This window comes from Pezoporus occidentalis, unplaced genomic scaffold, assembly GCF_034315485.1.
Source record: "Pezoporus occidentalis ecotype Australia unplaced genomic scaffold, CSIRO_AGI_Poc_V1 ctg39, whole genome shotgun sequence".
Taxonomy (NCBI): domain Eukaryota; kingdom Metazoa; phylum Chordata; class Aves; order Psittaciformes; family Psittacidae; genus Pezoporus; species Pezoporus occidentalis.
Genome location: NW_026915713.1, coordinates 6166009 through 6183254, shown reverse-complemented (window position 1 = coordinate 6183254; position 17246 = coordinate 6166009). Strand labels below are relative to the sequence as shown.

The 17246-nt window shown below is 36.9% G+C and overlaps 1 protein-coding gene across 1 annotated transcript in view; it reads right to left on the bottom strand.

Moving 5' to 3' along the window:
• The window catches only part of FRK (fyn related Src family tyrosine kinase), a 55026-nt gene extending 45659 nt beyond the window's left edge, over positions 1-9367 (bottom strand). Inside the window, exon 1 of the mRNA XM_062632474.1 lies at positions 7719-9367. Within this exon, the coding sequence (XP_062488458.1) occupies positions 7719-8149 (431 nt within the window). The 5' untranslated portion in view covers positions 8150-9367. The remainder of the gene's footprint in view (positions 1-7718) is intronic.
• Positions 9368-17246: the final 7879 nt, after the last annotated feature.

Genomic DNA, 17246 nt, shown 5'->3' with positions numbered 1-17246 from the left:
TGGGTTTATTTCTGATTGTTGTCTTTGTTAACATTAATTGGTCAGGTTTGGTGTCTCTGTGTTTTGTTATGGGCAAAGTCCCCTGGTAGGCTTGCTGAAAAAGAAACATTCTCACACTCCACATACCCTTATCAGTGAATGTGACTGAGCAGGCTTGTCCTCATCACCACCTCCCTCTTCACATGTCCCTCAGGTTTGTCTCTGCAGGTTCTTGTGTACAGCTTCTTTCACCACATACCTTAGGGGAGCAGACACTCCTTCCATATACCCTTATAGAGACTTCCACTAACTGAAAAGATCAGTAGTTTGAAAGGACTGAAAAGATCAGTAGTTTCAAAAGACTGAGGTTTGTGAGTTCTCATAATTTCTGAAATCCATGGTATATATTCATTCCCACATGTGAGTCTTACAGGGCTTTTTTCCTCTTCTTTTGCAGTGAGGTTTGAAAAGGTGTGCTGCAAAATCATTTGTGCTATAAATACAGAAAAATGTTATTAATTAAACTAGCAAGGTACCTGCTTTAGTGAGAGAAAGCTACGGGAAAATGTTTACCAATGTTACTGCAGATAAATTTATAATGCAAAATATAGATTAGAGAGTAGTCTGCATACAAATAATGAAAATGCCAATTCGTGCAATCCTTTATGGAAACATCACTTATTATTTAATTCACTCCTTTGTTTTTCCAATTTTTGTTAAGATCAGTGTACCAGCATAGAAAAAAAAAATGCATTTCTGTTTGAATAAAGTGATAAAGAAAAGGAATGCATTCATGATCAATACTTTGTTTGATCTTCTGAAAAGCTATTTCTAGATGAATCCTAGGCATGTCTAGAGAATTGAAAACTGCAAAGATGTGGATTTCCGTTTTAATGTCTTGTAACTCTTTCAGGTTTCTTTACACAGTTATGAGGTGCAAACCTGCATGTCAACATTTAAGAAAATGCCAGTGAGGAATAAGCTTCTTAACTAAAGTTTAATCTCTTATTTTTAAAGTTCTAACACAGGAAGGGTCATCAAATATATCCCATATGGTTCTTTTTAAAAAATGTTGAAAACTCTTTTTTTCTTCGTATAGGTAGTAAATATGTAATATTTCATCTTTTTTTTAAATAGTACCTAATAAAGTATATATATTGCTATGCATATTTTGCTTGCAGAATCTGAAAAGGAACAAAATATTTTATTACAGAAAAGCATCTGAATCCTGATTAATCATATTTTCTCTACTAATCTGTTTTACAATTAAAGTGCAGGTAAATTTTTTGTTGTCTAAACGAGGCTATAGAAGGCTGCATCATTATTATGCTTGCCCAAAGCATCTCTGCTATAACCTCATGCTAGAAGACAATGTGTGTAAAATAATAACAGGACACACCCTGGATTTAGTTCTGTATCTTTGTTAGGAAGCAAAATGAATTGACAGGTAAATCCATGAGGGTAAACTCACTCAGGTCTGCAGCCCGGGCTGACTAGGGTTGCTTAGGGTAGATGGGGCTGGCAGGTGTGGTCTGTAAAAACTGATCCCTGAATTTGACAGGGACCTGTGCAGCTCTATAATTTCCTTTCATGCCTATTTATTTTGATCTTGGGTCTTTTTGAGTCACTCATGATTAAGCAAGCAGCAATTCAGAGAGAAGAAAGTCAAACACTTGTTTAGGAATACAAAACTTTCTGCAGGGATGATAGGGGTTTCTGTGGGATTTGGATTTTGGTTTCTATTGTTTCATTGTGGATTTGGGCTTTTTTCCTAATAGCTTGGTCACTGCCCACAGGCACGAATAAAGGATTGTGCAGTGTCAACACCTACACTTTTGCTAAGCAGACTTGACAATAGGTCTGTAATTAGATAAGGCAGTGATGTACCCTCTGACATGGCTTATACAATAGTTCCAGCCTCTGGTGAAGTGCAGAGAGAACAGATCAAAGAAAGTGGACAGGCCTGTGGACTTTTCATAAAATCCTGTCTTAAACACAATAATGGGGGTAGAGGGGTCATTGATCTGACCGTGAAGGATATCTCTCATGTTTTTATGACTTAATCTCTTCAACACAGGTATGATCCTACACCAAGAAAGCCCCAAAGTCTTCTAAAAACCAGTAGTGCTTTTTACGTGTTAGAAAATGATTCTTCATAGAGATATATGACCTAGTTTGTTTAAAATCAGACCTGCTTTAGAACTTTTAGCCTGGCTGAACTGTTGGTTACTGTTTTTCAGTTCTAAACCTACTCAAAGATCAGTCAGCTCTGCACAGCTCTCTATTGTGCTACACGGACAGCCATCAAAGGCAACTATTGAGGAAACAGTAACCATGGTACAATACCTGGCAAATGTTTTTACAACAACATTGCTCAAAACCAACTAATCTATGCTAGCATGCGCAATGCTAATTCCTACTGAGTCTGGAGAAAAAGCATCAAAGAGGAGTATTGAGTTATTCTGTCCAGTATATGGTCTTTGTTTTTTTCTAAAGGCACTGTAAAGGCCACCTGGGTTTCACAGTGCAGTAAGAAAAACTAACTGGCTATGTTTGTAGGTTTTAAGGGTATTGCTTCTGGTCTTCCCATGAATTATTGCCAAATCTTTCACAACAGGGTAATGGAAACTACTGTATCATTATTATACTGTATAATGTACACACTAATTTCAAATAAAAACAAGGTAGGAAGAATTTCCTTCATTTCTCAGAATTTAAATAGGCAAGGTTATATATTTAGAAAATCTCATGGCCAGAAAATAGCTGACTTAAATTTCCATGAATTGCCTATCTACAATGCCATAATTCCTTCCAGCTTTCTGAGCAGAGACACACATTTTCTGGACATGGTTATACACATGGATGTCTAAATACTTCTGGCACTTGACAAAATCTGACATTTCACAATATTGTAAATTACCTCCTTTTGTTTTCAGTGTATCTTGGCATATTTAAGAAATGAGCAAAACTGAAGACAAAGTTTGAGATATACTTGAAGACAGCACTGGAATGCTCAACCACAACTAAAGAAGTGATTAAATCTGTTATCTTTCTATAGTATTCAATAATTTAAATTCAACTAAGGCACTCCAAAACATGTATGGAAGTTCCAAACTTTGGGCACTTGAGATGCTATAAACACAAGGTCAAAAAACTTCAAAATCATGATCTTCTGGGTTTCCAATACACACATATTTTCACAGGGCTGTTTTGCATGGTCTTAAAAGTATCAGTCTTACAAACTTTATCTATGGTGTGTATGCAAATGTGTTTGCACACACAAAAGCACATATACGAAATATATCAAATGAAAGAAAGGATGAAATTTCAAATTAAAAAAAAGATGGAATTTTAAATGAGTTCACATGCTGCTATTTCAATGATTTATAATAAATACATATTTTGATGATAAAGAAACCTTTTCTACCAAAACCTGTATGACAATAGCTTTTGTACTTAATGTTAACAGGATCCAAGAATATGAGAATAACCTTCTACTACTTTGCATAGTCATGTAAGCAATAAGCAGTTCTAATACAAGGGTTAGTGCTGGTGCTGATGGTGTCTTCAGGAGTTTGTACTGTAATAGAGAAATTCTGAGACTGAGAGAGAGGGAGTGCACAGAAACCACAGTGGATTACATTCAGTTTTCTGAGCTGACCAGCGGAATCTAAGGTTTCCCTTTAAAAAGGGTCTCCAGATACATTTTGGCTCAAAATACCACTTTGAAAAATGACCTACATAAACTAGAGATACCCCCCCAGCCTGACTTTGCAGAAAGTCTGGAACAGGTCAGTCCAGGGAATGCCTTATTGTTCACATACAGTAACTCAGATTCAGTGTACGAAATAGTTAAAGCTGAGCCAGGTCACAGAAGGTGATCGACAACAATAACCTACAAGTCACTTCTGCCTTCAAAGAGTTGTTTAAAATGCTCATTGTGGAATTGACTGGTGAGGTTTCATTGATTAGGTCTGGGGCTCAGTTTCCACCAGCTGGGAAATGCCTACATAAGAAATCTCTCTGAAATATGGAATGTTTCTGAAACTGGCAAAAGTTTAAAGTAATCGCTGTGATCTTCTTTGACCTAATCTACCATGAATTTGTGTGGATTTACTTCCCTCAGCACGGCAGTCTTGTGCTAATAATGCTGGCATGAACATGTGTGTGAAGGTGACTTTCAGTAAAGAGCAAACTGGTCCATCAGGGTGGCAGGCAAGACCCCACCTAAGAACACTCTTCCCTTCCTCTAGAAATAAAGAACCCATGTCACTCCTGAAGTGAGTTCTTTTTGTTTGGTTGTTTTGCTTGGGGTTTTTTTTTTCTTCAATACAATTAACTGTACAGCTGGGCTGTATTTGTTGTCCATAACAATTTCTACTATGTCCTTTTCTTGTTTAGTTAAAACAACTGGCAATAATAAAATAAGGACAGTGAATGCATTACTATGTTTCCTGTTTATAGTGCAGAAAAGCAGGCAAGAAAGAGCACAGACACAGAAAGGTCAAACTCCTTGCCAAAGAAATTTATTTCATTAAATTCATATTCTGCTGTTAATTGAATTGCTCTTTGCTGGACATGCAAGTTGAATTATGCATTTAAACCCAGGAAGAAGAGCATTCTGATGCCATTGGATAAGGCAGATACAACCTCACTCAAACTTCCTTAGAAATGAAAAATCTGTCTGGCTTGTGGTCTTGACTGCAATCTGTGATGCAGAGAGAGGAAAAGCACCAAGTGTTCTCACAGTTGCTAATTTATCATATAGCGCAGTCTGCATCTGCTTTTAGTCAGATATTAAATAAAATAACAATTTTGTACTAACAGATTTATTTTCTCATGAAGTGAAAGTTCTCTGCGCAACTATGATTTGCTAGACGAATGCTTCCCCTGCCTGGCTGCCTTGTCTCACCCATTCCAGGCAGAGCCAGGTGAACAGACCTGTCTTCAGAGACACTAGGCACAAGCCCTTCACAATAGCTCCACCTGACAGGTTGTTGTTAGTATAAGGAGCACTGCAGGTGCTAGAAAAGATCAGCAATAAGAAGATGCTTTACTGGTAAATATAAAAATGAAGAGCCTTGTTTCCTCAGTCTGTCCAAAACAACCTTCATGGTAGCAGGTGTGCATTCCTTGGACTTATTTAATCTTATGCAGCACACATTTGGACGGCAATGCTGCAGCAGGCAAAACCCAAGCCATGGATTTACCTTTTTATCTTCACACAGATTGTTAAAGGTTTTATCCAAGTGATTCACACTGGAAGGGATCACTCAAGCCAAAGAGAAACTTTTTTTTAACATGATGTTATGCACAAATAAGAAGTGTTTGACTTTTGGCATAAGTTGTCATATTATATAATACAAATATATTAGCAAAATGCAGTATAAACAAAGTCTTCCTTCAATTTTAGCATGCAATTTCTGCCAATAAACTTCAGTCTGAGGAGAGCAACTCACTAAAGAAATCTCATTCTTTCTCAGTTCTGATGGAACATTCTGATAGCCAAGGATACATGAAAATTTCCTTTCTTATAAATAGTATGTAATTCTTACTTTCCTCAGTCTGGAGATACTGCACATCCTTTCTGCCCTTTCATCCAGTTATTTATCACCTTATCAGCACTACATCAGTCATACTGCATGGAGTCAAAGAGACTTCCAGGAAGAAAACCTGTTATCTAAATGAGGACAAGGAAGAAGTTTCTCACTTTTCTTCTTACTTTACTTCATTCTCTTTCATACCAAAGAAAAGTTCAAGAAAGACTTTCTCCCTGAAAAAAAATCACAGGTGCTTCAGCAAGGAAGAAGGTGAGTGAACAGGAATCCTTGGAAAAAAATTGTAGAAAGGAATATTCCAACTGGACACAAAGCAAAAAAAAATCCTCACTAAAAATGGGAGAGAAGAAAGCTTGACAGGGAATGTCCAGCTAAGCAAATGGGTCTAATTTTATTTTGGCCATGTCTGAGTTTGGAGAATGGTTTAAAATGTCTTTCAGAGGTCCTTTCCGCTCTGAGTTAGCCTATGGTTATATGTGTGTGGGGTGACAGCAATTTTGTATACATAAGAAGACAACTAAAGCCAACTGATTTAGAAGGTAATGTGAGAAAAGACAACATGTTTAGCCAGATTAACTTTGATATGAAACTAAAAAGATATAAAAGCTCTCCATTTTCTTCTCTCCAATGTTCTAGAAACCTATGAAGAAAACTCTTTTGCCAAAACTTAGTCTTTATTAAAAAAGGAAGAACGGTATATAAAAGGAGTAAAATAAAATCAAATTGATTCTGCAAAGAGAAAACAACAAAGGTTATTAACAATGTACTTTAGCAAACTTAACTTTGTATTTGATGCTGTAGATACAGAAAGAGGGACCTTAAAAGCTGAGAGTGTTGTACAACTGAGCAAAATTACTTTCAGAGTATTAACAGCAAGCAGAAAACTTAGATGACTTGTAATAAAACTAGTGCTTGAAAGAGAGCAAAGGCCAAGCTGAGTTGAATTAGAGCCTACAACCATTTCTCTAGCGGTTCAGAAAATGCCATCCCTGAGGATTAATTTCTGCAATTGGAAGAATTCTTCTGAACATTGAAAAGGTTGTCTGCCTGAATACAGAAAGAGAAACAGCTGGTCAGACTCCAGAAATTAAGGTCTTCAGGTTAGAGAGCAATCTTACAGTAGCCCTAAGATGCCTCTAGCACAGCTGATAAAAGACTGGCATAATTATACCTGAGCCAATTTTCCTAGCCCTTGGCACTATGGTGGGCAGATCACATCAGAGCTTATGTTTCAGGTCCAAATAAGATTTAACTGAAAAGCTGCAACATCATCCCTCTAAAGTCAACATTAATTCTGAGACTAATAATGAATGCTATTTCTCCCGTCTCTTTCCACACAGATAATTTCTGCCAAAACATACCTCTGGAACTGCAGTCAGACCTATTTAAGCAAACACTGCCTCTGACTGTAACACACATAAATAACTCTGCATCCCAGGCTGACTCAGACCTTACTCATCCTCACTAGGGAGCTAAGTAACCGATTTTGTGTGATTTCTGCTCTAGTTCAGAATATTAAATAAGATTGGACATGTTTTGACAGGGCAGAAAAACATGGACTGCATAATTAAACTCCGTGAAAGTTCAACAAATTAAATTTGTATTCTATTGTTATATCCACTCTTTTGCCCTTTGCAGTACTTACTCCAATTTAGTTTCTCCTGAGAGCAGAGGTTTGCCTCCAAAGAAGAAAAAAGTAATGCATCAAAAACGTAGCTGCTCAAGACCCAGCATTTGTAAGGTATAAAGGCAGCTTCCTAAAACGGATTAATTGATAACTTTGCAGCTGGCTAGGCTGAAAACTGTTTAGGGCACGGGTCATCTCCTTGCACTCTCTGGGAAGCATCTGACAGACTCTTACTGTTATGCAAACAAAAATGGCAGTGGTAACCCACCTGATATTCCCAGGCAGTTCTCAAACATGTGATTAGGGTATATCAGAAAGGGAAATTACTTAAACCAAACCAAGCCAAAACCTTCAACACTCTGCATTTTGTAATTTACTTTCTTGTGACAAGTGTCCTTCCCCTGAACATGCCAACTACAGCTATCACTGGTAGGACCACTAGAGGCTGACTATGGCAGGGTGTTCCTCAGCAAGAGAAAAGGCCATAACTTCCTGTCCCAGTCCTATTTAACCTGACAGAAAGATACTGTGCTGTGCTTTACATGGGTACTCACGGCTCAGCTTGGATGCTCTGGTCAGCAGCTATGTAGTTGGCAGGGATGTAGCCCTGGAGCTTGCGGCCAGGACAGACTGAGCCTGTTGGCAGGAGAAGCCTAGCATACCACCAGCCCTCATGGGATGCATCCAGCACTTTAAGCTTATCCCCAGCGTGGAAGCTCAAGTCCTCCTCAGTGCGAGCCTCGTAGTCGAAGAGTGCCACAAATGTGCAAATATTCACCAGATGCTGGCCAGGCAGTGGAGGTAAAGGTTTCTGTTTTATCTTACTCTCTCTGTCATTCTGTCCTGCTTGGCAGTCATCTTTTACCACAGCAAAGTTGGTGAAGACTTGGCCAGCTTTCTCATTCTGCTCACCATCTCTCCCTGGGAATAAGAATGGGACGTAGGGTTCCAAACAAGCGCAGTGCTTCTGACAAAAGTTTCCCATCCTGTTTCCTTGTGCCTTCCTCTGCTTCTAGTTTTCTTTCTGTTTTCCCAGTTGCAATACCCTTAGACCAATTTTTGCCCCATCAACATTTTAGCATTTTGCAGGATTTCTTCTCTCCCTCCTGCTAAGGCACAAAATGAAACAACTCTTGGCACAGCTGGCAGCTTCTCTCTGAGGACCACTGAGAGCTCATTATAGGCAGCTCCTGGATCGGGACTGAAACCTGAATATTCCAGTGCTGGAGCACATGTGGAGGGAATTTCTCACTTCCTCTTCAGAACAGGAAAGTTGTGCTAGGCTGAGCTCCGGGAACCATGGGGGAGCATGGAGCCTCTTCTCCCACAGCAAAACAACAAAGTCAGAACATCTGAGCACGGGAGGCTTCTCAACTCTTATTATTTGGGATGGGTGTTTTCTTATCTCAGATAGGGTCCTGTCATCTGATCAGCAGTGAACGCCTGTAAAGTCTGTTCTGCTAATGATTAACTAAGCTGACCTGCCTGTTTCCTTAGCAGTCTCTGACGTGGACAGCCTGAATATTTCTCTTTGCTTCCTGGTTTGCGCTGGTTTCGGTTCCTGGAGGGAAGCCTTTGCTCGCCTGAGGCTGGCAGACGCCCTCACCTGGACTGCATCTGTGGCTTCTGCTCTCACTCACACTCGGACACTTTCCCCAGCTGAGCACCTGCCCTTCAAACCAATCCTCTGGCTTTTCCTTTTACTGAGTTGGGTTTGGCACTTCTTACAGGGCACCTCTTACATGGGGCTTACAGTAATACAGCAACAGATTTTAATTCATTCCTTATTCTGCATTTTAAGGAAACAAAGGCACTTGCAAAAGAAATGTTGCTCTAGATGGTTGGCTAATTACATCAACCACATATGAAAGTGATAGCTGCCTTCCAGTCACCATATAAGCTAATGAAACTACATTGACCAATATATTTCCATTTCTAAACCACCTATAAACTGGCATACAGACATCCAGATACTGCTGTGGCAAAGCAGCCCGGAGAGCTGACTGCCACATCCCAGTAGCTCAGCCCAAGCTTTAGAACAACTGGAAATCACCATAGCCTGGGGCACATGCAATGCTTGCGTCAGGAAGCACAGGAGATAACCTATCTGAGCAATGCAGTGGAATTTCAGTAAGAAGCAAACTCTTCCAGACGAGACATCAATCAAAACCCACACATGGACCTATAGCTTCCTGGTGATAAAGCAAGCTGGCTCCTTTCCCCTGTCCCCCAGGAATAACTGCTGTTTTCCTAAACCATTTACACATCTCTCAGCTCCATTCAGAATTGCTGGCTTCTGTTGCTTTACTAGAAAGAAAAGCCAACTAAATCACTTAGAAAACAAAGCCACTTGTTTTTATTATGTGTCTCAGTCCTCTAAATGAGGAGACCAGGGGCACAGGCAGAAGCATACTGATGGACTTGGAGCTGTGGGATGACTGAAAGAAGTTTCCACTGAAACTTCATCACTTTCTGGTGCATCTCCACTCAAAAGGGATAGAGAACTGCTTACCTACTCCTGTTTTGCAGTGCTGAAAAAGACACTGAATAAAGATGAAAGTACTATACATGTTAAGTGATCAATAAACCTCACAATCTGTAGTGAACCCTTTGGGTCTGGTAAAAAAGTGGCATACTGATTTTGCAGATTATGGGAATTGTATGTAGCTTCTGAAGCACCACTGGAGATTATTTTTTCTCCACAACAATTATTAGTCATTATCCAGATCAATAACAACAGAGGTACCCAAGAGATATTTTCTTTTCTTGGCTCTGAAGGACAATATGTAAAGTCAGAAAAGGCCTGTGTTGAAAAGAAACTACCTTCATTAGTCTTGTTTAAAGAATTGTCTATATTTACTAAAATCAAAAATATTAGAAAAAATGTATTGAATCTGTGTTTTTTTCTGTTTGACTATTTTATTGGATTTTCCTGTAGTTTTGTGGTTATGGCAACTTGGGCATTAATCCAGCAAAGATTTGCATAGACATTTACTGCACAGAATAGTTTCATCATGACAATAGAGCTACTTGCATTGTACAGAATCAATCTCATGTATGGTTCTTTTCTGGTTCAAGACCCATCTTTATACTCAGGTACCAATATGAATACATATTAGAAATCACACTGCATTCACTGAGACCACTCAGATAAATATTTGTAACTGTAGCTAGAATGGGGCTTAAGCCTACAAACATTTGTGTATATGAGTATCTTACCTGAAATAAACCTAGGCATTAAATTGATCTTGTCTCCAAACTGATGGCCCTGCTTGGCTTTACAAGACCAGAAAGACTTTTGCTGGAAGTGATCAATAACCATAAATCAGATTACTTCCCAACCAACTCTCCAGGATCAGTTCTATTTATGAAACAAGCAGGCTTTAAAAAATAGCCATGAAATTCAGCAGTCAGATTAAAAACACCCCTCAAAAAGAGAGGAGCGTGGTTACTGAGAAATGCTGAGCAGATTCCGAAGCCTGTATGGGGCGGGACTGTGGCTGAGCTGTGGTGGCTATGGTGAAGCAGTGTGTCTGCAAGGCTTTGTTCCCATCCTGCTGACTTCATTGAGGATTCTCTGAATTTCTGAAAATAAAGCAGTACTCTGTCTCTTAGAGACTATATAATTCTATCACAGGCAAGAAAAAATGAACAAGTAATAAAAATTGGTTTTGCTGGTTTTACTGAAAAAAAAACAACCGAACCCAGCTGATAAATCCCATGATCCTAATTTTCATGCTCACAGTTTGGAATAAATTAGGATAATCATGTATATTATGGGGCTTTTTGATATAAACTATTGTTCGAATCCTCCCCACTGGTATTACATATAATTTTACAGGATAATCTTCGCAGCACCTATTTCTGGACTTAATTTAGTTTTGCTGCTTTGCATTCCACTATATTTTCTTTTTCCAGAGGAGGCCAAACAGATTTGTAATCCTTACTGGCCTTCTATTCTTTAATTAATTTGTTTTGGAGGCTGAGTGTCAAACCAGAAATTGTCCAAATAAATAAGCTACTGGATGTAAAGTGTCTGTGAAAGACTTAATCAGGTATATTGATGAATTTTATTAGCAAAAATGCTTTCAGAAGGACACAAGAATCTCACCTCATTCTTACAGCCAGCAATAGCTGGTGAGAAAGATGAATTTATTATGATCAGTATGGAACATTTACAGTATGGATACTGAAATTTAGTATTCTGATCCATATATTATTTAAAAACTCATTAGTTTTGCAAGTAGTTTCTTGAAATATGGAACACCTTAAAGCAAAGATGGATCATTTACAATCTGTGTATGACAGGATCATATAAACTTAGATTTTAGAAAAGCAAACAAATCTGTCCAATCTAGTAGTACTTTCCCCCTTCAAACTAGACAATTCCCTATTGCTTTTAAAGTATATTTCCTTGTTCAATAAAAAAAAAAGTTCACAATGAGACTATAGGTTTGAGAATGACAGATATCTGAAGTAACTTTTTATATTTGGCATATTGCTTGCAAAGTCCTATATAAGTAAGAATCTTGCAAAGAACCATACACCCGCTTAGAGGATTAATTTGCAGTACTCTAAATTCATTAAATCGAATTGTAATTGACTGGAAGTCAATATACTTTAGGCCTTGTTTATTCTACAAAACAATCATGTTTAAACATGGTGCTGAAACACATTTCTCTTACTTGACTGAACGGACAGAAGAATAATGTGTTAATATGATATGTTTTAGTAAAGGTAGTATAAACCTAATCCACAATATTAATTGAAATGCTCTTTGAATGAGGTACTGTTCTGCATGAATTAAGTTATCAAACTGAGGCATATTAAATAAGTACAGATAAGATTTGAATCCGTAATAATTCAAAAGCCTTGTTTTAGATATAATTTTTATTTCTGTTCCACACTTTCAAAACTAATCTTGTACGAGTTTTTATTACAGATATTTCCTATATGTTTATTGATTGGTATGTGGTCTGTATGTAACTATAGGTATAATTACATAAACCCTTAGAGTTTTAGAAAAAATGAACCATCTTCCACCTCATAAATATGACGGAGATCACTAAGCACCAGCCTTTGGTACTGATGATACATGATGTTTGAAACAATTTCCTTATGCCATGCACAGAATTACAGCCAGAACAGCACTCTGCTGGGGAAAAAAAGAATATTCCAAGACAATATCCACCCTGAGTTTTTTTAATAAATATGAGTCAGTTCAAAGTGAAATTGAAAAAGAGAGCAGTTTTTTCTTCATAATAAGATGAGATTAGAACCAAAACATTTTCCTCCAGAATTGTTTCAAATTTGGTAAACAGGAAAAAACTCCATGAGGGAAAATGAGAAATTAAGACATAAAATACAAGAATCATAATTAAATAATGTATGAAACTGCTGCCTGTAGCATAACTTTCTATATTGTATAATCTTTTTCAAGTCATTATACTGATGCATTAATATATGCTAATTTAAATAGTTGATATATTATACCTCACTTAGAAAAAATCTTAATACATTATGATAAAGCAAGTAAAATGTTCCAGCAAAGTAAAATATTCAAATAATATGATCTTTAAAGAAATTATAAGAAAAGTAAATGAATACTGCTCTGAACCTGTGCTTGGGAAATAATCTAAATGATTGAACATTTTAAAATTGTGTTGTTTGGTTTTTTTTAAGGTAACAAATTGAAATGGAGCACAGTAATTTTTTTATTACAGCTGTCTTTTCAGCTATATTTCTTGCCATTTGCCCATTAGAATGGAACACATTACCACCACTTTGTAGGATTTTTAAAAGCCATTTAATCAGCACTTCCATTTTGTTTCTGTAATTTGCAAATTGCCATTCTTTTCAATGAAAATAAATTATGTGTGTAATTTTATTCTTGACAAAATTGTTTATTCTTATTGATTAATCACTTTCCTGGTTTTGTGTATAATCTTAAACCATAAATCCACAAAGACATAGAGATATATTTGATTCGGCATTTTCCAACCTTAAATCTTTTACATTCCTAATGAGAAAACTCTGGCTATTTATTTTCATAAGGCTGATCCAATAATCCATCTCTACTCTGAAAAGCATTAAAAGTACATTTTCAAATGCTTCAGTGATGAGGGTTGCTTATTTATTAGCTGAATTTGGGCCTAGAACAGGCTATGTCTGACAACAAATGAACACAATGCAATAAGGCTCTGTCAAGAACCGAAAGAACAGAAACTATCTTTATTTGTTCAAACAATCAGATCTCACTCTGCCTAATATAATGTGAGTTTTGCAATTATGTGCAATGGGACCAGACCTCAGCCATTATTTTTCATTTTATCATACATTATTCTACATGATACACAGCACACACTGTTAAAAACTCTAAGTTAATTTGCTTTCCATGAAGCAGCCTTTTTGAATAAAACCACTGTGGCACTCTGATGCATGAAAAATACTTCTAATAGAAACTATCTGTGAGTGGGAAAAAATATGGTAAGTGGATGACAAAGAATTATCAGTGAACATGACTTTCCCATTCTTTTAAGAAAATGTATTCCAAAACTGACCCTGTTATGAAGAGGTTTTAAATTTAGAAAGTGTATACATTTATGAAGATTTTATGATGGGTCAAGATAATTTCTCATGTAACTCTACGTATGCTATGCCACAGATGACTTACAAACATGATTTACCATCTTTATCTTAAGAAGTTGCAATTCCATCAAGAGAGGCAGAGAATCCAAAGACAGATGGATGGAAAGGAATAATATATCAAAGTACTGTTCTCATGATTTCACCTGTGAATGAAAGTGTTGGTTTTTTTCCAAAAAATAAAATCAGCACTCTCTCCTGTACTGTGTATGTGAGAGAGGCAAGGAACTAAAACTTAGAATATATTGATTCACTATATAAAAGAACCCATCTTTTCAATTACCTTAAATTACTGAAATATTACACACAAAAACAGTAGAAAAACATTAGCTATTAATTTTAGAATAGAATAGTTCAGCTGACAGGGACCTACAACAATCATCTAGTTCAACTGCCTGACAACTTTGAAGCTGACCGAAAGTTAAAGCATATCATTAAAGGCATTGCCCAAATGCCCCTAAAACACTGACATGCTTGGGCATTGACCTCCTCTCTAGGAAACTGGTTCCAATGTTTGACTACTCTTTCAGTAAAGAAATGCCTCCTAATGTCCAGTCTAAACCTTCAATGCAGCTTCAAAGGATTTCCATGTCTCCTATCACTATGAGGGAGAAAACATCAGCACCTTCCTCTCAACACCATTTTTCTTTTATTCTTCCTGATTAGGTAAACCATACTTACAAAGATTGTTCCACATTACTGTAAATTGTGTAACACACTAGGATTTTGTACAGATAAAATCTCTACAGGAAAAAGGCTGGATCTACCATGAGTTCTGGTGATTATATGTATACTGTGCATGGTCCATCAACCTGCCGAATTAAGTCTCCCTCTTTCCTTGTATATTTTCTATTTAGTTTCCTATCTCTTGCTTTCTTTCTGCTGTATCTGTCTTTCACAGGTATGAAATGAAATGTTGTACAAAGAATATCACCAACATGGAAGACATTGTCTTTTCAAGCCAGAGGAACAGGATAAGACGTGCCCCAGAGTCCCTTCAGGATGTGCATTTATATATTTTCCATATTAAAAAGAAAACTATAATCCTGGGGTTTACTTCAAAATTATGTTGGGAAGCAGCAGCCAGGGCATAAATTAAACTGTGGAAACAATCTTAAACGCCATAACATAGCTATGGCCAAAGGCACAATTGATTTAAAAACTGTTTTCTTACCTACCCATCTTCAGAAGCATAGGTATAATATGAAGGTCAACAAATGCCGATGCTTAAGTCACTTCTTTCTTTATTTGACCCATTATAAAAGGCCTTAAAATCATGGTTTTCTTACTCTGAAGTCAGTGACGATATACTGTAAACATTGGTTTAACTGAGAGCAGGATTTCATTTTTATGCTTAATGTTTTATTATTTTTAGCAGATATTGACTTATGTTTAGAATAGTCTTTCTGTAAAAGCAAAGATGCAGTATGTGATGTTACTTCTTTACTATGTTTCACCAGCAGTCCGACCCATTTCCTGTGTGTTCAAAATAGAGTTTTACAAATGAAACTGATGTAACTTGTACTGCAAATATGTATACTCTTACTCTTCTTCCTTTCCATTTACGTGTTCTTCTCTCCCTCTCTCCTATATCTTTCCTATATAGTTTCCTACCTCCTCTTTTCTTTCTGCTGTGTCTTTCACAGATACGCGGTGAGATGCGGTACAAAGAACATGCAACACATGGTATCCGTAAACATAAGGAAAGGGGATAGGAAGTAAACACATTTAGTGATACCTCCGGTGAGCACTTGTGGTACAAATTTCCGTTGTACTAAACAAAATAATTCACCCTCCTTCTCTGACAAGATTTTCCCAAATTCATATTCCTCTGTCTTTGTTTCCATAGGTTTAAACCTTAACCTGCTCTCCCTGAGAAAAGCATGATACTCAACACAACAGCATAGGTAAATGTGAACATACTGTTTTCCTTAAAATAGGAGAGGTGGCTTCGACCTTCTTCACAGATGTACACAGAAACAGAGTACAGATCTTTAAAGAGTTACATCAGTATGATAGAATCTTCTTGATGCTTAGTATACACTTGGAGTTTTAGCATATATTCTTCTAGATCACTTCCTTCTTATCAAAACCCAGAAGCTCTTTTTTTTATCCTTTCATAATTAGACACCCTCTAGAGGCAAAAACAGAACAGTAAGTAACAAATGCAATTTATATTCCAAATAAGATCTTATATTTGAGATTGATAAGAATTACTGTTAGAATTTTATTACTGCAGCTCCAAGGAACATCACCCTCGGTGTCCAGTATGCTCATCAATGAACATATATAGAAGAAAATATTTCTTAAATAGAAGATCAGGTAGAAAAGATGACATTGTTAAAAGAAGGGGAGGGGGGAAGATCTCATCATAGTGATAGAATGGAAATTCATCTTGAAAATCCTAACATGGTAATGATTGTAATGAATTAAGTAACTTGGATGTTATTTTGAAAACACAGATTGTGTTACATTACTGTGGGTTCATTATTTCAGTACTCAGCCCTAAGAAAGCCAAAACTGGAGCAAAGCATCCAGGTTTTGATTCAAAAAAAAAAACAAAAACAAACCTCAAATCAAATAAAAACCGGATATTAATCCATTTGATAATGAGTAAATGATGAATGAATATCATCTAGGTTGAGAATGAAAGATAAGATAAGCAGGCTCAAAACACCTCAGCCTTTAAGGACCTTAAATAACTAAACAAATAACAGTCTGTGGGAAACTATATGATAGCAGCCTTCAAAGAAATAGAAGGCTGATGTGCAATGTTGTGGTTCCCTGATCTGCAAGGAATAGGACACAACATAAGAAAGAGGACGTATTAGAGCAACAGAGACTTTGGTGTGACATGGAGGGGGCGTGAAAATTCAGCATTCTGTGTGTAAGGACTGTTAAACACCAGAAGAAATTGTTTCAGGTCTTTGTTCCTTTTTATGAAATTAGACAATTGTCTTTTAAGGATGTTTGTAGGCAGATTGATCCTGCCCCAAGGCAAAAAGATGACTGTCTTTAGGTTTTTCTGGTTCTGTTACCTTCATGTCCATAGTTTTACAGTTGTGGCATTTCCCACTGGCTGTTCAATAGCTCTGTTCTTTTTGTGCAGACTGTGTATTGAAATACATCAAATTTATCTCATATGCAATCATTAGCAAGTGTCAGGCTTCCAATGCAAACCTGTAACCTTCTTGAATGACTCAGAAATCTTCAGAATGTCTGAATTAGACATATTCCAATTTTACTCATGAAGAAATTGAAGCCATAAGCAATTAAGTTATCTTCCCACTAATACACCATGAATGAATGGGAAATGAGGATGGAGAACTTCAGAGTCTTACTCTGGATTTTATGCTGAAGTTTGTAAAAATAAAAAAATGGTATGTTAAATAAAACAACCAAACACCCCCCCCCCAAAAAAAAAAAAAAACAAACAA